This window comes from Paramisgurnus dabryanus, chromosome 1 (genome assembly GCF_030506205.2).
Source record: "Paramisgurnus dabryanus chromosome 1, PD_genome_1.1, whole genome shotgun sequence".
NCBI lineage: Eukaryota > Metazoa > Chordata > Actinopteri > Cypriniformes > Cobitidae > Paramisgurnus > Paramisgurnus dabryanus.
In genome coordinates, this window is record NC_133337.1 from 23,398,136 (window position 1) to 23,423,023 (window position 24,888).

General features: G+C 36.9%; 1 protein-coding gene and 1 long non-coding RNA gene across 2 annotated transcripts; both read right to left on the reverse strand.

The window, feature by feature from the left end:
• Positions 1-276: 276 nt before the first annotated feature.
• Positions 277-24,515, reverse strand: LOC135779345 (uncharacterized). The gene is made up of 6 exons (XM_065290062.1): positions 24,183-24,515; positions 23,412-23,753; positions 13,871-13,921; positions 13,604-13,739; positions 3,877-4,007; positions 277-2,802 (listed from the first exon to the last, which is right to left on the reverse strand). The coding sequence occupies exons 1-6, from the start codon at positions 24,478-24,480 to the stop codon at positions 2,441-2,443; spliced, it is 1,320 nt and encodes a 439-aa protein (XP_065146134.1). The 5' UTR covers positions 24,481-24,515; the 3' UTR covers positions 277-2,440.
• On the reverse strand, positions 18,070-19,949 carry LOC135779351 (uncharacterized). Its single transcript, XR_010544775.2, has 5 exons — positions 19,374-19,949; positions 18,739-18,832; positions 18,507-18,640; positions 18,321-18,424; positions 18,070-18,210 (listed from the first exon to the last, which is right to left on the reverse strand). It is a non-coding gene; the product is annotated as an uncharacterized lncRNA (long non-coding RNA).
• Positions 24,516-24,888: the final 373 nt, after the last annotated feature.

The window sequence follows — 24,888 nt, forward strand, 5'->3', positions numbered from 1 at the left end:
GAGCCAGTTGTTTGTGTTTATTTAACCTAATTTTAGTATTATTATTTAACTTTAATTAAATTGTATTTCTTTATTTCAATGTATTTATTTTTAACTTAAGTATCTGTGCTGATTTGAGTTTGTGCTCCCCCTGTAGGTAAAACGTTACCACCAAGCCAACAGGTGCTCTATAAATTAATGATGGATTACAGACCAATCAGAGAGTGGGGGAGCAAGCAGAAACAATCATTGACCGTGCTCACACACTAAAAGAATGATGATATTATTTGCTTTGTTTTCAAGTTTATTTTGCATGTTGTTGACAAATAAATATCAAGATCAGAACGAACATTAATGGAAACCAGTGTTGATTGAACATGAGTCAAGAGGAAGCTCGACTGTCTCAAAGCCTAAAAGTTTGCCAGAACATACAGTGTTTGTCATTTCAGTAAATTACATTGAAAAATGAAATTAAGAGAGTGAGCTCATTCATTAAAGCAGATGTGAAGCATAATGCACAATCCCATATTTATATTCTCAAATGTATCCTCATATTGAACATAATTCATGAATCTGTAAAAAATATAAACCAGTTAAAAGTGATGTTCTATGGACTTATTTTAATGATTCATTTAGACATTATGTATTAGTATTTTATCAAATATAGGTTAATATTTATTTCACCAACTCTTACAAAAATACACGATAGCATGTTTGAACGATTATTTCACTTCTCCAGGATTATGAATCAGAAAATCCCAAAACAAACAAAAATAATATTTACAGTATTTTATGTTAGAAGTCAGTAATGGGACACAACATCACCCCAAGCACCAGCTGAGAAGCAAGCTGTGCAACATTAAAGGGGAGGTTTTACAAGACTTTTTTAAGATGTAAAATAAATCTTTTGGTGTCTTCAGAGTATGTATGTAAAGTTTTAGCTCAACAGAAATACCCCACAGATTATTTATTATAACATGTTAAGATTTACACTTTGTTGGTGTGAGCAAAATATTTTGCTTTTTGTGTGTGTCCTTTAAAATGCAAATGAGCTGATCTCTGCAGTAAATTTCATTGCTGTGGTTGGATAGTGCAGATTAAGGGGTGGTTATATTAAAATAATATCCCCTTCTGACATCACAAGGGGAGCCAAATTTCAATTACGTATTTTTTTCTGCTTGCAGAGAATGGTTTACCAAAACTAAGTTACTGGGTTGATCTTTTTCAAATTTTCTAGGTTGATAGAAGCACTGGGGACCCAATTATAGCACTTAAACATGGAAAAGTCAGATTTTCATGAAATGTCTCCTTTAAAGCAAGGAAATCAGGGCCTCATTTACAAAACCCTTTTGTAGATTTCCTCCGTAAAGTCTGCGTATGCACATAAAGCAAATGTTGCATATTCACAAACATTTTCAGATTTATAAAAGCATACATACATCAGAAGCTGTAGAATCCCAGTCTGTGCTTATCTCTCTGTGTGCGTTTGTGTATCTCCACCTCATCTCCTCTCAGGGGCAAACACAGCTTAGTTTGACTATATATATAATGTCAACATCATGTCATTTACTGTGTGAAATGATGGTACAAAACACAAGATGAATATGAGATATGGACTATAAATGCTTTTTATGCTGTCAAAAATCTTCTTGTCTTGTTTCAAAATAAACATCAACTTTCTGTAAAAGTCAAACTGTATAAAATACTTTTTAAGGCGTTCAGAGATGAGTTATTCTCATTCTTTTCACTCACCAAATAGTATTTTTAATGGTTTCAAACAAACATGTATGCAGATTTGATTGTAAGGTGTTTAGGATGTTTCTATTTTATAATGGGAATTGTTTTCCTGTGTTATATAAACATAAAAAGATTAAATCAGTCGAAACATATTTAACATGCTAAGAAATTTATTTTTATACCATGGCATTAATGAATCTGGGATAACAATATAGACTGTTAGGTGATACGGTTTTCTTAATGAGATTATGACAGAAATTAAAACATGAAGTGCTCATCACATGCGTTTGAAATACCTGCAGATATCATGTAAAAATAACTTACAGTCACATATACTTTTGCTGATTTTTGAGAATATTAATATTTGATTGACTGACCCCCGGCATTAGTTATATGAAACAGTTCTCACTAATATAGAGCCAGGCGAAAATTAACTTGATAAAAGATGACTTCTAACATATAAACAACATCAAGATTTGATTGAAAAGTGAAAAGTTTTAACCCATGTGTTTATTTTACCATTACCATCACCCAAAGTAATAAGGAAACTGTTTAATTTATCTTATACTCAACTTTAACTTAATTAAAACTAGCAGAGGTGATAGTACTGAGTAAAGTTGACTAATTATGTAATTCAGAACAGATATTAGAAGTTAGTGCAGCATTGCTGTAGATCACCACAGAAAAAAGAAATACAATAGAGAAAATATACAGTATTATTTAATTATTTTCTGCTGCAGATGAAGTTGAGTTGTTGAGATCGAGGAAGGCTGATCCAGAGATGATCTCCTCCAGACTGAACTGCTCCAGCTCTGTGTTCAGTGTTGCAGTCCATCAGTTTTGTCCCGTTCCCTGGAGCCCAATTCTGATAACACACGGCCTCTCCTCGTATCCAGATCCAGAGGTTCATTTGGCAGTAATAGTGTAACCCCATCCACACGGCGTCAGTAGAGGACTGACGAATCACTTTAGTCACCATGAACTGAATCTCCTCTGAATCAACTGAAACCAGATCCACATGATTCTCTCTGCAGTATCTCAGAGCTTCAGACCAGCTCAGATTCATCTGGATCAATATCAGATTATCTGAACACACAACAAACACAAACTACACATCAGATCAAAACAAACATACACCACAAACACTGAACTGAGATCATTTTAATAAGGAAGAAACTTCTATCATCAAACACACATTGACTATAAGAACAGTGGATTTTGTAGTGGATTTAGGAAGACACTTTTAGCAAGTGACCCAAACCAGACTTAAGATATTCCAGCGTAAGATGCTTTAACTGAAATATTGCACATGCATTTTAGTCTGGGACTAGATCTAAGCCTTGCCTTGGAAACCCTGAGGGTGCTTTAATATTTGCTTTAAATGTCTGATCTGAACGCAAGTTTGACTGTTCCCTCTCAATAGGGGTTTTCACACTGCGCTTAACCCTGGGTTATCTTCATTCTAAACCCCGCTTTTAACCCTGGTTAAGGAGCGTTTCACACCTTTAATTATGAAACCCTGCTCCGGAGCAGGTTTAGCACAGCATTTGTGGTGTTAACCCCGCATTGCGGTGCCAAACGCATGCAGTGTGAAACGAAGCAGGGTTCGAATGTTATGACCCTAATTAAACACAGCTGAAGTAGCTAATCAAGGCTTGATAATTACAGACAGGTGTGTTGAAACTGGGTTGGAGACTCCTGACCCAGGGTTTAGGAATGCACAGTGTGAAACGTCAAATTATGAATATCCAGGGTTATCTCTTAACCCCTGGTTAAGTTTGAAAAGTGTGAAACATGAAAAAAATAACCCAGGATTCCGTTAACCCTGGGTTTAGAATAACCCAGGGTTAACAATTTCAGGTGTGAAAAGCCCTTATCTCTTCCCCTCCTGTACTCTCTTCACATCATATTATTTGACTCTGAACCACGGTACACTTGCATCATCAAACTGATGTTGCTAATCATCATCGGCTATGAATCAGAATGCATCTAATACCCCATAAAGATTTATTTAATACATCATGCTGCGTTGCTGTATGACAACATTTATGTTAAACTGTGCAGCAACCATAAACTTAAACATGTCTATGATTTCTACAAAATCACATTTATATGTATTAGTTCAATCTATGATGTAAGATAAATTAGGTGTATACTTACTGGGTGGTGGTGATGATGATGATGGTATGATACATTTATAAGACACATTCAGGTATTTGTAAGTTCCAGAACAGGGTTGAGAGAAAGGTGGAGCGTTCACATCAATAGAACAGCTCAGCTGCCCATCACATCTGTGAGAAAATGTAAGGGATTTTGTGTTGTGTTTTGTTTGTTTTTGTTATTAGGACTTTTATTTTGACACCCTGTTCTGTTCTGGCTTTTATTTTGATATCATGTCATGCCATGCTTCACATTCCACTTCCTGTTTGTTTCTATAAAACTGGCCCAAACTCAGATCACGGCGCGAAGTATTGTTAGCCTGTCTACTTACTACTTATTCAACCTGTTATCCTGTTCAGTGTCTGTCTGTTTTTGACCCGTGCCTGTTATTCTGGATTTTGACTGTTTGCTGCCTGCCCTGACCTCTTGCCTGTTTATTTGACTACTCTTTTGGATTGCCCTATTTGGATATGTTTGCCTGCCCTTTGTGGATTTTACAATTAAAACCTCTTTTGCACATGGATTCATCTCTCTCTTGCTTTATGTGAGCAACCCACATTACAGAAAAACAAACAATGAATACAAAGATGAACATCAGGGGCCCGTTTCAATAAGGAGGTTCAACCAACTCTGAGTTTAAACTTGAACTCTGAGTTGACTTACTCTGAGATAGGAAACTCGGAGTTTTCGGTTACAAAACAGCGGATCTCAGTTAGTTCAATCAACTCTGAGTTAAGCGCGTGCACAGACACAATGAAAAGCCATCATCAATGGATCTCAGATATTACGATTCACCATGGAAACAGCACGTGACAAAGAGGTATTAATACTTTATACTACTAAAACTGAAAGTGTTACTGCAAGTGTACAGCAACTACGAGCATATATTTTAAAGAAAAGAATTGTTTTTGGAAATTGCTATAGTAAATGCGTACATTTAATTTTTCATCACGGTATAAATATCAGAAGTTAATAAACTGAGGACTGTACGTTATTATATTCATTTTCATGCAGATGCAATCCCATGGACAAAAATATGACAGCAACTCAACTAAAAATGAAATTAAGCATAATACGTTGGCATATAAGGCTACGAACTTTACAAATGTTTGTTATGAATAAAACAGAAATTCGCTGAGCTGGGATTTGAACTCAGATCACCGAACTCAAAATCCTCTCGCAACATAAATCTAACTTTCTACAAATGAATGCAACATCATCATCTGCAGGATTCTCTATAAAAGTACATGACATTTTAGTCACTAAGCCGATCTATGCACCTAAGTATATCATATTAGCTTTACAATTTAGCTTTTTCAATTTACTGTTTTAATTTTTTAGTTGAAAGTTTAGTGTATATATAAAATAATAATATATAAAAATATAAAGTAGTAAGTTAAAATGGTTTGCACTGGCAATTTAATTATAATTTAAAGACAGCTAAAAACATATTTTACAGTGTACATAATAAAAATGTGCACAATGAATGAATGTACTAAAGCAACTAACAATATTAAACACAGCTTCTCCTTTAAAAATGGGGAGGAGACTGCCATAAACTCTGAGTTTACAGGATAAAACCTGCTCCCGACCAGGTTAGGTTCAGAGAGTAAGTTACTCCGGAAACAGACTCTGAGTATAAGTTACCTCTCCTTCTGAAACAGGCTTGATTTACCCCGCTGTCTCAGGTTTAACCTACCTTCCTTTTTGAAACAGAAAACTCGGACTTCCGTTTTAGAGAGGATGTGACAAGTCGCATAGCTTAAGCTCTCTGCCGAATTTAATCTAAACATATACGCTAAACCCAAATATAAAGAAAAAAAACGCGGTGAAAGATGTCGAAACAGTCAAAGAACTCGGGCTCGGGTAAATCTTCGACAAGTAAGCAATCTAAAATAACAGATTGTGCCTTCCCCGGAATCGCGGCGGCCCAAGCTAACGCTGCTAAACTAACGAGGTCAGAGATTGATGACGCCCGAACAGACAACGCACTCGAAAGGGTGATTGAAAAGCTGGACGACGTGTGACGTAGTGTGGAGGGATGGAGAGCTGAAATAAGGGCCGAAATTGTAGCCTTGAGGACTGACCTGGGAGGAATAGAGAGACGTATCCAGACCGCAGAACCCGCATCAGCGATACAGAAGACGAACTTTCCGAGTTGAGGGAACTAAAGGCCCTGAAAGCAGAAGTGGCTCAGATACGCGAGGAAAATGCTCAGTTGTGGGCCGAAAATGCGACTATAAAAAGAAAACTTATCGATCTCGAATCACGGGGACGCAGAAAAAATCTCAGACTCATGGGAATCCCGGAGGGAGTGGAACCAGTAGAGGTAGAGGGCTTCCTCGAATCGCTGATCCGGGAGCTGTTGGAGGTGCCCCAGCTGACGATAGAACGCGCACACAGGCTTGGCGCAAGGAGAGGTGACGTGGATCCCCCGCGCGGTATCATAATGAGATTCCTGAATTATCAGGACAAGGAACGAGTCATACGCGCAGCCAGGCTTAAGAAAAACATCCAGTATAAAGGGAAGAAGATCTATTTTGCCCAGGATTTACCGTACCCCATACGTCAACAGCGAGCAGAATTCCAGCAGGCATGCGAGGAATTCAGAAAGAGGAAGCTAAGGCATGGTTTCGCCTTCCCCGCAACATTGCTGTTGACATATGAAGGAAAGAAATACGTGTTTAAATCACCAACAGAAACGGAAAGTCTCTTAAAAAAAATGCAACAAAGCAACGCGAAGGATTAGGCAAATGGACTAACTCCCTTACCAAACTATGCGTTTAACAGGTATATATGGATTATATACAAATAATGAAGGGTTTGGACTCAAGGTAATTTAAAACTTTACCAATGAAGGCAGCAGAGTACAGAGGCATATTTTTGTTGTTATGGATTGGACGGCAACTAGAAGTCCGGGTATGGAGGGCTTTCGTTTAGAGATGGCTCCGCCTCCAAGTTTTGATCTCTTAATTGATCAAGTTTTGGAATCGTCACATGTTTTTTGTACGAATCCTTTTTTTTTGCGGATTTTCTTTTTCTATGTTATTATTTGTTGTTCATGTTCTAATGTATACTGTTTGACCAGAGAGTTTACCATACTAGTGTTCCAATGGTGGTTAATTCAAAACAAGGGAAACAATGGCATCTGATAAGTTATTAGTAGCCTCCTTTAATGTTAACGGCATATTAAACCCAATCAAACAGTCAAGAATACTAACGAAAATGAGGAAAGAAAAAATAGACATCATTTACTTGCAAGAAACACATTTAAATGAATCAGAACACCAAAAACTAATTAGGCATGGTTATAATAAACTATATTTTTCCTCATTTAAGGGTAAACATAAGAGGGGAGTTGCAATATTGATTTCAAGCCGAATAACTTTCGAACAGAGCTTTGAGTATAAAGATAAAGAAGGCAGATTAGTACTTGTTAAGGGGGCTATTAACGGAGAGATCTTCACCTTTCTAAATGTATATGCCCCACCACAGAGCGACCTCAATCTCTATACTCATATTATGGATCTGATTGTAAACCATTCAGAGGGAACCCTTATCTGTGGCGGAGACTGGAATCTTCATCTCCAGCCTAAACTGGACGTTTCAAATTCAAAAACCTTAGAAAAAACGATAAGCAACAAATTTTTCAAATTGATAAAAAACATAGGATTGATTGATATATGGAGATAGATGAACCCCAATACACGCCAATACACCCACTTTTCTAACCCGCATACAATATATACCAGAATAGATTACTTTTTTGTTTTCAACAATGACAGATCGAAATTTGTGGAGGTGAACATAGGCACAATAGACCTAAGTGACCATGCCCCCATCTACCTTACTATGGACCTGGAGAAAAAACGTAAAAATACTCTCTGGCGGTTCAATGCCAGTCTGCTTAATGACCCCCTGATGAAGGAAAAGCTATCAGATGACGTTTAAATTTATTTAGAGAAAAATGATAATGGTGAAACTTCCCCAACCATTCTTTGGGATGCTGCTTAGGCAGTTCTGAGGGGGAAAAATATCGCCATAGCCTCATTAAGGAAGAAACAAAGACAAAAAAAACTGAATGATTTGCAAGACAGACTAAAACAGTTAGAGATCAATCATGCAAAGAATAGAAATCCCCAATTGTTACAGGAAATTAAAAAGATAAGAGAAGACATTAATGAGCTGACCACACATGAAATAACCAAGAAAATGCTATTTATTAAACAAAGATATTATGAATCTGGATCATGAAATTTTAATAAAACAAGACCAAATCCAATCAACATTTGAATCTTTCTATAAAATCTTTTCTCTAAAATCTCAATAGATAAGGAAGATGAAATAGAATCTTTTTTGGAAAACCTAAACCTACCAGTTATGACAAACGAACAGAATAAAAAATTAAAGTCGGAAATTACTGCTCTGGAAATACAGAATGCAATTAAAAGACTGAAAAACAATAAGTCTCCAGGGAGTGACGGATTCACCTCTGAATGGTATAAAGCAGTGGTTCCCAAATCCAGTCCTCGGGACCCCCCTCCCAGCATGTTTTAGATGTCTCCTTATATGAAACACCTGATTCCACTAATCAGGCTCCTTCCAGCCGCGTGATTTTTTTCCCAAACCAGTTTAGATAGGAGTTTTACTTAAACATGAGCTCAGGGGCAGAAAGAAATTTGATTGGTTCACAAAAATGACCAATGAAATTCCTCAACCGGAGCCTTCAAGGCAGCTTCTGCAGTGAAGCAGTTCGAGCTCACCGTTGGTCAGGTGAGTAGCGCAGATGGTTAGATAGGAATGTGACTGGTTTTGAATTAGTGATGGGATTTATGGCTCTTTCAGGGGATCCGGATCTTGGCGATCCGTTCCTTTCAAAGAGCCGTTCAAAAGAACGGCTCATTTGGCTCTTTTTAAATATTTAGTCAGTTTTAAGAAGCCAGCTTGGGGGCATCTCAGTTTATCCTGTAAAACTGTAAATAATCACTGGGAGGAATGATGAGGTTAGATTTGTAGTCAAATCATTAAAATTCAGATATCACACACCAATATCTGAGTTTGAATTATTCTGAAATAGTGATCATTACCTCATTTGTCGTGTGTAGACTATATTCCATAGGGTTTCACAACATTAGACAGTGACATCACTATTTTGGATTTATCTTTAGTACAAAGTGTAAAGCTACGTTGTCTTATGTTATTCATACAATACCTGCTCACAAATAAATATCAAAACAAAGCCTGCTGCAATGAATTTCTGTGCAAAATAGCTTTTACTACAAACACTTCCACAATTTAGAATAAATAAAATGGAAATGTCTACATACAGTCCAATATTACTACTATTACTAATGTAAACTTTGCAAATAGGACATCAGCCCCTTCAAGTCTTAAATGAACAACCCCTCCGCTGGGTGCGCCCCTCCCCCTATAACTGTTCTGTCTCGCGGAGGAGCTAATTTGTGTGCATCTGTGTGAAACACGCATAGGAAAAAAGAACGACAGAAAGAACGGCTCCCCTCCAGCCGCGACTCGGCTCCCATCGTTCATGTTTGTGAGCCGTTCAAAAGAATCGGTTCGTTCGCGAACGTCACAACTCTATTTTGAATTCAGCTCGAAATGTTTCGAGCGTTTAAGTTACGTGTTTCCACGTTTTCACGTGTCCGTGGCACGACCTTCATTTTCGTATCAGATTCACGTGTTGAATACTCAATTTTTTTCCTTTTTTCAAACCATTGTCGATTGGGATTGGGGTTAGATTTGTGGGTTTTTTAATTTTAAACTGTTTTCGCGTGAAGATGAAGTTGGGTCTGGGTTAGAATGGCAGTGGTTTATACGTCAGAAATTTAAACTATTTTCACTTGATGTTGGGGTTAGAGTTGGGTTTGGATTAGGATGTCATTTTTTGTAACAAAGTTACTAACCCCAATCCCAAGAGACAATGGTAAGAAAATAAGATAAACAATTGAGTAACTAACACGTGAAACTGGCACGAAAATGAAGGTCGTGCCACGGACACGTGAAAACGTGGAAACACGTAACTTAAACGCTCGAAACATTTCGAGCTGAATTCAAAACCAGTCACATTCCTATCTAACCATCTGCGCTACTCACCTGACCAACGGTGAGCTCGAACTGCTTCACTGCAGAAGCTGCCTTGAAGGCTCCGGTTGAGGAATTTCATTGGTCATTTTTGTGAACCAATCAAATTTCTTTCTGCCCCTGAGCTCATGTTTAAGTAAAACTCCTATCTAAACTGGTTTGGGAAAAAAATCACGCGGCTGGAAGGAGCCTGATTAGTGGAATCAGGTGTTTCATATAAGGAGACATCTAAAACATGCTGGGAGGGGGGTCCCGAGGACTGGATTTGGGAACCACTGGTATAAAGCATTGAAAGAAACACTTACTCCCCTGCTTTTAACAACTTTTAATTGGGTCCTTAAACATGCTCAGATCCCCCCAAGTTGGAAAGAAGCTATTGTTTCTTTAATACCTAAGGAAGGGAAAGATAGGCTCGAATGCGCATCTTATAGACCAATTTCGATTCTGAACGTGGATTACCGTATATACACCTCAATTATGTCCAAAAGAATGGAACAAATACTTCCAAATTTAATTCACAATGATCAAACTGGGTTTATTAATAATAGACAGACTCAGGACAACATAAGACGATCCTTACACATAATGCATTATGTACAAAAACACCAAATTGAAGCGGTAATAATTAGTCTAGACGCGGAGAAAGCCTTTGATTCGGTTAATTGGCTCTATCTATTCAAAGTACTAAGCAAGTTCCAAATAGATGACCAAATAATTAGAAATATAGGGGCTCTCTACGACGGCCCAACCTCAAGACTCAAAATTAACGGCCACTTAACAGATCCAATGACCCTGGAAAGAGGGGTGAGACAGGGCTGCGCCTGGTCCCCCCTCCTATTTGCCTTGTACCTGGAACCATTGGCCCAATACATTAGACAATCAAGCACTATCAATGGTGTTGCAATAAATGGGACCGAACACAAAATTGCATGTTACGCAGATGATGTCCTATTGTTCTTGACAAAACCAGAGATTTCAATACCTAACTTGATGCATTTCCTCAAAGATATTGGTCCAATGTCGGGATACAAACTGAACATCCAGAAGACTGAAATTCTTTCATACTGGAGCCCCCCATTGTTTTTTAGCAATACTTACCCATTTAAATGGCAAACAGAATCTCTCAAATATTTAGGTGTAATTCTCCATAAAGACTTATCAACAATTTTGGAAAAAAATTATACCCCTCTTTTTTCCAATATAAAGAAGGACCTTGAAAAATGGAATCTTATTCACATATCTAAGCCTAAGCCAAAGAATTGAAACAATTAAAATGAACGTTTTGCCCAGATTCCTCTACTTATTTCAGACTCTCACAGTTCCTATTCCCACCCGCCTAATTGACGAGTGGAATAAAGCAATCTCAAGATTTATATGGCAAGGCAAAAAACCTCGCATCCGAAAAGATAAAGGTGGATGGGGTCTACCTTGTCTGAAAGATTACTTTATCTCAGCCCAAATCAGAACATTGCTGTATTGGTGTGACTCAAAATATGATGCCCAGTGGAAAAATATTGAATGTAATGTTTTACCAGAGGTCCCTGTTCAGGCCTTAATGGCTGATGATAAACGGTTGAATCAACTGGAAAAAATTGAAAATCCATGGGTAATATCAGTACTTACAACTTGGAAAGAGCCAACCCAGTCTCACCCCATGGCGTCAATATTTGACGACACTTGACCATGCGTCAATATGCGGAGGGTATACCTTTCGCGTCATTTTTTGACGAACTGGGGACTTCAATACTATTACGTCCGTTGCATTCTCTTTCCTATTTCCTTACCATTTTCGCGTCGGTTTAGGGTTAGATTTACATAATGACATCCCTACCCAAACCTAACTCTAACCCCAATGCCAGGTGACAACTGTTTAATTTCGCGTACCTAACTCTAACCCCAACGCCAGGTGACAACTGTTTAATTTCGCGTACACTGTTTAATTTTGCGTAATCTAACCCTAAACCGACGCGAAAATGGTAAGAAAATAGGAAAGAGAATGCAACGGACGTAATAGTATTAAGGCCCCAGTTCGTCAAAAAATGACGCGAAAGGTATACCCTCCGCGTCAACATATTGACGCATGGTCAAGTGTCGTCAAATATTGACGCCATGGGGTGAGACTGTGTTACAAGAGCTGATCAAGACATACAAACTGAACAAAGATGTTAAAATCTTAAGTTGGTTGGCTTACGACCAAGGTTTTGTACCAAATAGAACTGACCAGAGATTTAAGGTCTGGGTTAAAAAGGGAATAAAGATTTTCTACCAAGTAGCAAAAGAAAACCAAATGAAAAGCTTTGAAGAGTTGAGGAAATCTTTTGGCTTGGAAAATCAGGATTTTTATAGGTATCTACAGGCAAGAAGTTATTATAATAAAGAAATTAACCAACAGGTTGACCATTATAACCCTCTGATCGAAATCTTTATTAAGGCATATAAATCAGAACTTTCAAGGGGAATAATATCAAAAATATACAAATGCCTTAAAGCAACACTATGTAGTTTTTTTACCTTTAAATAATGTCTCTAAAGTTATTTCAGAGATAGAACAACTTTTAACTGGACAAATTGTACTGTTGCTGCAACCTGAGCAGCCTCCTAGCTGCTACAAGCACACTCTGAAAGTGGCGGTGGAGGGTAGGAAACACAGCCCCGCCCCTCCCCCTGCCTGCAGAAGAGTGTCTGATACCAGGCACTGTTGCGCTTTTCAACCACATGGGGGAGCTGTAAGTCATTTTTACATCGAAACTACATAGTGTTGCTTTAACAACTTGGGAAACTACTCGACTCATTATATTAAAAATAAATGGGAAAGAGAAGGTAATTTCACTTTGACTGAAGCGGAATGGAAGAGTATATGTACAGTACAGTGGAGAACCACAAATTCACATGTATGGAAAGAATTTTGCTGGAAAAATGTATCTCGGTTCTTTATAACACCTTCCCAAAGCGCTCATTTTTCACAAGGAAATGCAGAGTGTTGGAGAAAATGTGGTTATCAGGAGGCGCATCACTACCATGTGTTCTGGGACTGTTTGGTGATCCAAAAATACTGGTCCGAAATCAACAAAGTATTACAAACTGTATTTGATGTCCCCATTCTGATGGATATCAGAACTATGTACCTGGGTATTAAAACTTCTGACATGAACACCGTCAATGGTTATCTTTGGACTATACTCCTGGCCGCAGGTAAAAAGGCAATTACAAATAAATGGATGACTCAAGCGGCTCCGACAATCAGGGAATGGATAGACCTTATTATGGACATAAGAAAAATGGAAAAAATCACATTAGGCCTACATCTACAATTGGACAAGTTTGAGAAACACTGGAACAAATGGGACACTTATTTTGATTTACATTTGTCTTCATTATCTTAAGAGGAATTGTTTTTTTTTTATTTTACTCTCTGGTCATGTTTTGTCTTGTTTTGTTTAGAAAAAAAAAGAAAAAGAAAAAAAAAAAGAAAAAAAAGACACAGAACACTCAGAGTTTCCCTCATTTCAGGGTTAACAAACTCAGAGTTGTCACTTAACCACCTTTCTGAAACGGGCCCCAGATGAATATAAAAAAATGATGATTTGAATATCTCTATAAATGTAATGATGTGAACTCTTCTTACTGTTTGATCAGCACACTTAGGGTTGAGTTCAGACTGCAGTGAACATTTGAGATGTCATTAGATGGTTTTCCATTGGAGCAGGTTGTGTTGTCTGTACGCCCAAAATTGGCTGAAATCACTTTAATGTTTCCCTCATCTGTTGATAAAATAACATTAACTAGAGATGTATTATTCATATTTATTTAAATTACATCAGTGAATATTTATTTTATCATTATGTTGAAAGGTCTTAAACCACTGAACAGCATGAAAATTAAATGAACTCACCACAGCTGAGACGGGCAGTGTAATCTTCACAGGTAACTAGTGTCTCCAGATCTAGAGTCAGAGATGAGTAATGAGTTAGTTATGGTGTAGTGATGTTAACTTTTATTAGCTGAACACCTGGAGTTAGAGTACACATCTAAAGACACTTCTGATATTCACAGCTCCTGTCCAGTTCTTCTGTTTAAATTAATCTTCATCAGACACGTATTACCAGTTAACTACTAGAGTTCATTTGTAAATGAATACAGGACAGATTAATATGATGATGTTTACAGACACTGTTTGATCAAATCACACTACATGCACTGATTGAATGTTATGTTGATGTGTTTTTAATTCAGGTGTGATGACACTTACTGTATAAATCACACATGGATCACACATATACATCAACACAACATTCATTCAGTGCGCAGACACATGTAGACAAAACCTCATTCTTAATTTTGCTTAGAAAATCAACGAGTAATAGTCACAAATGAAGTAATAAGAGGTGATGTTCAAGTGGTGGGGTGTGGAGAATAGATAACCTGGCGTGTGAAGGATAGATAATCCGGCTCTAATGTTGACTCATTGTTTCCTTTACCGAGAAAATAAACACTTCTTTAAAACTGTGAAGCACTTTCACTCAACAGTAACGGTGCATACAATTTTTTTTTATAGTACATTACTGTAACTAGGGTTAAATTCAATATCTAGAGTTAGATTTCACTTATAAGTCATCATTAAATCTGTGGTGGACTTGAAATTAAGTTCTAAATGGAGGTTTGGGAGGAGTCTAAACATTTAGTGCTGTCAATCACTTTGAGAGCTTATATAACTGAGTCAGTTTCCACTCCTTCCCAGTGACGGCATCCCTCCTCCTCCCCAATCTCATCCTTCATTCGCCCTTTTCCTCTCTCAACACACTTCTACTATAGGGGTTGAGCTGAGTGGCAGGTTCGAGCTCCCTTCAAGGATAGCAAGCCAAGTTTATTTACTGTTATTTATGGGGTCAGTGCCCGGTTGCATGAAACTCCTTAAGTGAGGGTTTCCCTGAGGGAGAAAAAATCCCTGAGGTAAGGGATTTATTTAAGAGCGTTGCAACAAAGGTCTTAACTGTCACCCTTACCTAAGTGTTGATCATAAGTATTTTACGATAGTCTCTGCCAAAACACGGCAGCGGAGAAGCAGTTGCTACGGTTACAAAATCTCACAGCGTAAACAAATCAACGCACGCAGCTCAACAGACGGCGAATTTGTGTACAATGAAACATCGCAAATAACAGACTTTAAAGTGCCGCATGCATGAATACTCAAAGTAATTCAAACTGGAAACACTTTATTTTGACGGACGATCAAACCGCCATTCTTCTGATAAATGCGCATCACTTTTCTCTAGGGATTATTTCGATTGTTAGAAATGCGCGTTTGTGCTTCATTTTCTTAAAAGAAACATAAAATCAGCCATCGCGTGTGACGTTAAGGGACCTGTTTTAGTCCCTTAAGTTTTTAAGGGAAAATGGGACTTAAGGACTTTGTAGCAACGCATAGCAGAACTTAAGGTAATACTTTAGCATTCAAGGGTAAATACTTATTGACAGCCTTAAGGTTCACTTAAGGGTTTTTCTTGCAACCCATTTTTTATTAAGGGTACCCTTAACCTTATATTTAAGGGATTTCTTAGCTTAAGGACTTTCATGCAACCGGGCACAGATTTGTTTCGTATTTCTGAATAAATATACTATGATCCACAAATAAATATAGAGAGTTTCATAAATATTTTTTAAATCCACAAATGCACAATAAGGGAACCATAAATATATGTTAGACATTTCATAAAAAGGAAGGAAATTCACAAATAAATAAAATGGGATTTGCAAATGAATTTTTTTTTATAAATATATATTTTTATTTTATTTATATGTGAATGGCTTCCTGCGCATTTGTGGATCGCTTTCTGTGCATTTGTGGATTTGAAACATTTCTAACGTCAAGACGTGCACAAGAATCCACAAATAGGTGGACTCCGCCCACCGTCTACTCCAGCCAATCAGACAACAAGCACATTGTGCTGACCAATCGTGGCACGATCTCCCTTTAACCAATCACAGAGTCTTTTCTAGAAACATTGTGCAAAAGACCCAGACGGAGGAGGACTTTTATTATGACAGCGAGTATCGCTCACTCAAAGCAATGGCGGAAGAGCGCTAGCTTTGTACAAGTGTCTCGCTGTGTGAGGCATGAATCGTGTTGTTGTGGAGACAATAGCACCAGATTGTTACGCGGTGTGTTCATGTGCGTCATTAAAGTGAGTACAGTTAGGTTTGCATGTTAAAATTTCCGTTATTAATAGCGCTAACATGTTATTAGCTAAACTGTGAATCTACTACGCTGTAACGTTATATAAATCACTTTCTTTTGCTGTTCATCAATGTGTTTATCCTGTAATAATGTCAGTTATATTACATACGTTGTGTAAACACTGCTAATGGTGTAAAATGTGTCATTTGAGACACGTCTGTTTATGTTATTTTGATGATGTATGAGGGGAGAAGCTGTAGCTAATTTGTCAATGTTATGTATGTTTATTAGCATTAGTGTTACTTTGGGAATCCTGTTGTAATCTGTTGCAGGAAAACCACATCTACACCTGCCTATGATCTGGCTAAGCTCTCAAATATAGCCAGGCACTCATGCATCTCCATTCACATGCCATGCAACCAAGCTCATAAATACAGCTCTGGCCTATCTCTCTTAAAGAGCACCAATTATGCTAATAAATTAGCATGTTAGCACGTTATTGTAATATCCCATAGTACATACATGTTATTAAAACTTAAAACTAATGCACTGTGAGTCTTATAAATTGCTTACATACCTCACCGGTTTCTGCATGTCTGGAAAACGCTCGGATTTAGTTCCTGTCTCCGCCTCCCAAAATGTCTAGTGTATTCGGATTGGTCAGATGACTACTCAACTGTTATTGGTCAACTGGGTTCGGCGTGTGTTTGAAAGGTTACGCCCCTGACTACGCGTGGGTTTTCCGGTTCTGACTGAGAGTCACAGGCAACGTAAACAAGCGCTATATTTCTCTATAAACGATGGTGTCTGTACTGCCTTACCACTTCAAGCTCGATCCAGAGAGTTCAAACTGCCGTTACGATATAAACGATCTCCGTCAATGAACGTGATTGGATTTAACTTTTTTAGGTGTCCTTAGCTCTGCCAGAATGCTAAACGAAGACGAAAATGTGTTGCAAAGACATCCAAAAGGTAATTATAACGTACTACATTACTTTGCAAACTATATGGAAACACCAAATGTAGCACATAGAAAGTATTTTTTGAAATGATTATAAAACTATTTCACTTATTAACATTATTTTACTATAGTAAACTTTATTATAAAAGCCTGCTTACATACTATATTACTGTGCAAACTATATGGAAACACCAAATGTAGCACATAGTTTTATAATAATTTCAACAAATACTTTCTATTTCATTTGTTAACATTATTTTACTATAGTAAACTTTATTATAAAAGACTGTTACATACTATATCACTGTGCAAACTATATGGAAACACCAAATGTAGCACAAAGAAAGTATTAATTGAAATGAATGTTCTACATTATTTCACTATGGTAAAGTTTATTATGAAAAACTGCTTACTTATAAGTGCTATGTTTTTACTTATTAGGTTTTAAGGAGAATGCAACAGGTTCCAGGGCCTCTTACCTGCGTGATTCATCATCCAGGTTTTGCACAAATTGTCTAAATCCCTACACACAGAACATTTATTGTACCGACTATAAGCCTTTGAGGTGCAGGACTAGAGTAAGTTTTATTACATTTTTAAACCAATAACACTAAAGTATCATTATAGTAACAAAGTACCCAAAAGAACAAAAGATGTAACTTTAAAGAAAATATAATAGTCAGTCAAAAGTTTGTTTTATTTATTACAAATATATATTTAAATGTTAAACAATATACAAATAAACATACTTTAGTAACCATATTGTGCTCTTGTTTCAAAAATTGTTCAATTCATTTCTTACAGCTATCTATTCAGATAAATGGCATATCAAAGCTTTGTCAGCTGGTGCTATTTAAGACGACACTAAAAGGTTATCATCCTGTCCTGTGTTGTTCTCCAGATACGCTTGGAGCTTCCTGATCAGATCGGTCACAATTTTGGCTTTCGACGACCCCTGCACTGAAGATGGCATGCAATCACGTCCTCCTTTGAAGGTCTCTCAAACTGTGATGCCAGGTCCATTGGAATCGGGGTTTCCTTCAGCTTATCTTCAAATACCTCATCAAACACAAGCCTGATCACATCCTCCACATAACTGTAGAAATATTGCAGTCAATAAATCTTTTGTTTTGATCATTTATTTCCCTGCTTCATACATTAAGTTTTTAATTATGAATGTATTTGAAATAAAACATTACTGCTTACGGTATGTCACTTGTGTGTTTTGGGAACATAGCCTTGTACTTTCCCTCTCCTGCTTTTGTTACGGCTTGGTGACATTGTAATGGATGGCTGCAAGGTACAAATACCTGTAAAATATAAACAAGCAATTAATTTATTGTAAAAGTAAATACTACTTTATTTAACAAAGTTACTAAAATACTTAAATACCTGCACAGCATTCCAATAAATGAGAAAATCAAAAATTTTTTGCTGCAAATCTGAAATCTCAGGCTACAGACGGCAAAGGCATCCACTGATGATGGTGATGGAAACATTGTGAAACGATGCTACTGCCTGGGTTCCTATTATTATGCAGAGAAAAAAAACTTAGTCATCATCAGTTATACATCTAAGACTGGTAGTGGTATCACTAGCTAAATACATCATGTGTGTTACACACCTTTGCTCCTCATATGCCAGTCTGACTCCTTGTACTGTGTGTAATGATGTTGCATGTTTGCATACAGTGTAGAAGGATGTGTACAGCTGCGAATCTAGGATATAGACAAATAAAACAAACATGTATTCAGTCAAAAAGACATATTATAACAATAGAGTACCATGACTATAAATCGTTAGACTATTCATTAAAACGTAAATGTATTACATATTACGTGGCCCAACATTAGCAACACACATTACGTGTTTACTTCGTTTCAAAATCTAAGAAAGCTTCAAGTAAATACAACAGTAAAATACATATAACTTTAAACAAATCATCTGTACTTAGAGTTTCTTGAGTTTGATCATGAGAACAAATTTTACCGGTAACAGTTTAACGTTAGCTGGCATTTGTATTTATCTTAGCAACTTAGCAAGTTTGTAAACATGTCTAAACCAACATCGATAAAAAAAACGATAGTCTGCATAATTCAACATACACGTGTGTAAATATGGTACGTTGTTTATGAAATACAGTATTACAACACAAGACAATTAGCTTGCAAGCTTAGCTCTACACGCACATTATGTTAATCTCCGGTTACCGGTTACGTAATGTACAGTAAAAAGCAAATAATAAATGTGAATACTTACAGCCTGTGATCCAGAAGTGCACAGTAATCCAACTTTCAAGAGGAGACGTCGCGCAAATCCAGCTTCGGTTCATGAGAAGCAGTTATTGTGAAAACTCCGTGAACAACTTCTGACTGGATTTTTCCGGAACCGTATTAAACATGATGTCCTCTGTGTAAGTCCATAAAGTGCTATTTTGCCCTCGCATCTAAAGAGACAGCGTCTACTCGAGAGATTTAATCGCTTAAACAATGAAACAAGAGTTTGCAAACAGAGTCAAAGCAGGGACTCCCAACCTCCGCCATTTTAGCTCTCCTCTGACTCGGCGCTCCCCACCCCACCCTCGTCTTTGAGGGCGTACCCAAGCAAAGCAGAGAGGGCTGAACTATGATAATGTTGGTCTTATCTACGTCACTAATCCCAGGAAGTAAACTGTTGCCTACAATCCGAGTGTTTTTTGTAGTCCTCGAACGTTAGAGACGATAACTCGCGTCATCGTTTTCTTTGAGGTATGTACTTTTTGAATATCGTTAGCATGTACTAATGCACACTTACACACAAAAGGATGTTTAAAAACGTGTATCCCATAATAGGTGCTCTTTAAAGGAGCATACCCTCATCCTGTGCAGAGCTTCATTAAAGGACTTCTACCAATATTCACTATTACCTTCATCAACGACTGCTCTGCTATCCAAGTTGTGCCTCTCATTCAGAGTTCTGTGCTGTGTGTGCTACCCTTATAAATACTGAATGCTGGATCTCTCCTATCTAATGTATGTTCTCTTGTGTGCCTAATAAACAGCTCAAGTTGGTTCAACGCTTTCTATTGTGTTCTGACAGACACCCTGGTACACTGCTATATTCATTCGTAACTAGCCCCCTACACTTCAGAGTAGTCTTCGCTACCATTATAGTTCTGTAGTGACATTTGCTTACAGATAGTTTGTATCTAACGTGGTACATTTTATTATGACATGACAAAACAAATGTGTTTTACCTCGTCTCCTACTACAGAACTGATCATTTAATTACACATTATACATTATGGTATCTTTTAAATGAACAAGAAATTTCTGTGGTGTCTACATCTTAATGTCAAGAAGGTTTAATATGTCAAAGCTGTTAGATAGTCTTACAGTGTTGTTTTTATTTTCCCTTTATGCTCTGAACAAGCTTATGCTCTTACTTAAAATTCATAGAAGTAAGATGGATTTTTACACAAGTATGCAATAAAACAACTGGTATGTTATTTGTTTTTTATTGTGTGTGTGTTTTTTAGGGGTGGGGGTGCATTCAGCTGATAGATGTTTGCCTAAAAGGGATATGACAGACGCTACATATCATTTCATGTGATTTTTATATGTTTTACGACTTGCATCTTTACTTGACCAGGTGTTACAGACGATCAACAAAATGCCCTCTGGAAGGTCCTGAGTGGGGAATTCTCTGAAGTAAAGGATGAATTTGTGTTCATATTTCAAGTTCAAGAGGATATTGATTTTTTTTGTCATACTGTGTTAATGAACAAGGCCTGAAGGTCAATGCCATGTTTCTCAATCAGCAATTGCAGTAGACAGGAGTGAATGAATGAAATGTGTAATGAACTCATTTATTTATGAATCAATAATTTGAAGGAATAAATAAATAAGCTAATCCTTTGTGTAAGCTTAGATGCAGACATTTGTTAGAGTGTGCTGAAATAAGTAGTACAGATTTATATAGAACACAATATCTTAAGTAAATTAAATATTAAATGTAAACACACACACACACACACACACACACACACACACACACACACACACACACACACACACACACACACACACACACACACACACACACACACACACACACACACACACACACACACACACACACACACACACACACACACACACACACACACACACACACACACACACACACACACACACACACACACACACACACACACACACACACACACACACACACACACACACACACACACACACACACACACACACACACACACACACACACACACACACACACACACACACACACACACACACACACACACACACACACACACACACACACACACACACACACACACACACACACACACACACACACACACCTACCTGTAATTTCTAAATGGGGTGTAAATTTGTTTTTAAGTTAAGCCAAGCCAGATTTATTTATATAGTGTTTTTATTACAAAGTTGCACTGCTTCAAAAACCAGGGAAATTACTAAATTAATAGTAAATATATAATGGGTTATATATAGTATTATTCCAAACTATAGATTATAATCTAATAAAACAGTATTTTGTTCTTCAACTATTGATAATTTAGTCAAATAATATTAATAATCAGGAACAGACCAAACTATACAAGCCTTTCCAATTTCCACCTCACATTAAAATGGAACCTTAAAAGGATTAAAATTACCCGAGAACAGGAGTTTAATATTACATAAGGGATTAGCAAAATTGAAACCAAGACGTCTTTAAGATTGTAGCCGGATTATTTCAAGAAAGGCTATATGCTATATTAACAGAATTTACAAAATGCTAAACTTAGTTAATGTCAGCCAGGAAACAAACCAACACGGCAACAGAAGGAACCAAAAAGCCACGTGTGGAGTAAACTACTGCTAAAACCGGTTTTAATCAATTTAATTTGACAAATATTAACCTTGACATACCTTACCACAAAGTGTATTAAGAGAATCCCTAGTAAAGAATTATTGACAACTGTCAACAGTGCCCGTTCCTCAATCGGAAGGCTGCAACCTCCGGAGGTCGCATATGCAGGCTGAATAAGTCATCACGTCTGGTTATTTTAAGTTAACTGAGCATTACATCCGCAAATCATAAGCATTTTACAACAATTACCGACTAACTAAGAATAATAGTCAACTTTATAATAGTTATTTTTTTTTAAATAAGACAGTCTTGATGATGTATGCAGCCTACAAAAGATTGCCTGATGAAATTCAACTGTGTTCCCAACCTAACAGTAAAACAAAATGTGATTGGTTGGAGGGAAATCTTGCCACGATTGGTCAGCACAGTGTGCTTGTTGTCTGATTGGCTGGAGTAGACGGTGGGCGGAGTCCACCTATTTGTGGATTCTTGTGCACGTCTTGACGTTAGAAATGTTTCAGATCCACAAATGCACAGAACGCGATCCACAAATGAGTGCAGCAATCCACAAATGCACAGAAAGCGATCCACAAATGCGCAGGAAGCCATTCACATATAAATAAAATAAAAATATATATTTATAAAAAAAAAATTCATTTGCAAATCCCATTTTATTTATTTGTGAATTTCCTTCCTTTTTATGAAATGTCTAACATATATTTATGGTTCGCTTATTGTGCATTTGTGGATTTAAAAAATATTTATGAAACTCTCTATATTTATTTGTGGATCATAGTATATTTATTCAAAAAATACGAAACAAATCTGACCGTTATTCATTAGACTGAATGTGCAGGTGAACTAGTGAAAGGATATATATGGAGATAGGTAAGTGTTCAATTAATGTGATGTGTTTTGACACTCAGATTTAATAAATCTTATAGTTTGTTAATATAAATGTTTTAAACAATTATTGTAGCTATCGTTTAATGTTAACTACATGACAAACACCTAACCACCTCACAAACTATGTGACCACATCATCCTCCATAAATGTTTTTAGATGTTGAGCACTGCTGAGTAATGTAATAAACTTTAAAACTTTATATATTAAATTAAATAAATAAAAAAGACTTGACTGAGTTAAACAGAGTCAACAAATACTTTACACTGTCTACTAGTTACATTACTAATACAGATTAAGCAGAAAACTGTAAAATACTGTATACATCATTCATATATTCAGAGTATTATACTGTAAAATTACTGAGTCTTTCAGTACTTTTACAGTATAATACTCTGAATGGAAATCACAGTACAATTATTTAAATACAAAATGTTTTACAGCGTGTGATGAACTGAGATCATTTTAGTAATAAAGAAACTTCTGTCATCAAACACACATTGACTTTTATTACTCACCTTCATGACACACAAAGGTCAGAGGGCTGCAATCCAAGTCATACCATTGACCATTTGTATACGTTCTAACATTTGTACAATCTTCAGAACCACCATTATTATCAGGTTGACCAGAACCCCAGTTTCTGAATCCAGAGTTGCTCTCATCTGACCACTCCCATGAGTCACTGAACAGACCAATCCAGACTTCAGATATGTTTTTGTCTTTCATAATCTTCTGAATCTGTTGATTCTCAGTCTGATTCCTCACACTGGTCAGATCAGTATGATGCTGTCTGCAGAACCTCTGAGCGTCTCTCCATATTTTATTAGATGTTTCAATGACGAATCCTTTACTGCTCTCTGTTTAAGAAAATAAAGATTGTGTCATGATTTCCTTTGACTCTTACTACACTTACAGTATAGATGTCCATCTACAGAAACTCTTATTTATTAAACTCTTGGGTTACTGCAGTGTCTCTCTCTTTATCTGTTTGTATTCCTCTCAGTTTACTGTAAGCAATACAGAGTAAAGTTTTAGGTGTCAAACTGTGGTGCTCATGTCGATCATGTTGATCATCCTCTTTCAATGTTTGTTAATGAAGTTGAGAGAATAAACTGATCTGAGTGTTTTTTACTTTGTTGTAGTTTCCAGAAGAGTGAATGTTTCAAACATAAAGTCACATGATATTTGTGTTTCTGTGATGTTTATTATTGTTGTCTTGTAAAGTTTACATCTGATGATGTTTTGTTAAGTGAAGGTTTGATGTTATTTTATGAAGCTTCACTCACCATTGTAGCAGATGAATCTCTTGTTCACATTACAGCTCTGATGATGCCATGATCCATCTCTCATATAAACACAATGATCTGAACCATTTGAGTCTCCATTAGACCAGTTTGTATATTTCACAGGATCACCCAAAGACCACTTCCATTTATAAACACTTGATCTATGCAGTCCAATGAAGAAAATAATCGGATTTTCATGCACACTGTTCTTCAGTTGATTCATGTCATTCATGTTGTTGACTGTGGCCAGATCTGTGTAGTTTTCTCTGCAGTATCTCTGAGCTTCAGTCCAGGACATCTCTATGTTTATGTGGTGATAGCGGCGCTGAATGCATTCAGATAATGAACAGAGAGCTATGAAAGAAAGAGTTTGAGTCAAATCTCATGAGATTATAAAACAAACATAACAGGACTCTAGACCAGGGGTTCTTTGCTACTTTACAAATGCATATTAAACTTGTAAACCATTCGTTTAGTTTTTTTCATCTTAAATTTAGGAGTATTCCTGGTCCGAAAATAAAACAAGTTATTTAAAAATGTTTTGTGTGACGCTGTAGCCATCACACCCAGATATTATGCACAGCTATTTCATGTACTACGGCTTTTGATCAGTAAGTCCTTATCAATCTCTAAATCACTGTTGGTTTGAGTCGTTTAAAACATGCATTTGAGAAAGCAACACTCGTCAAACATAATCTTTATACAT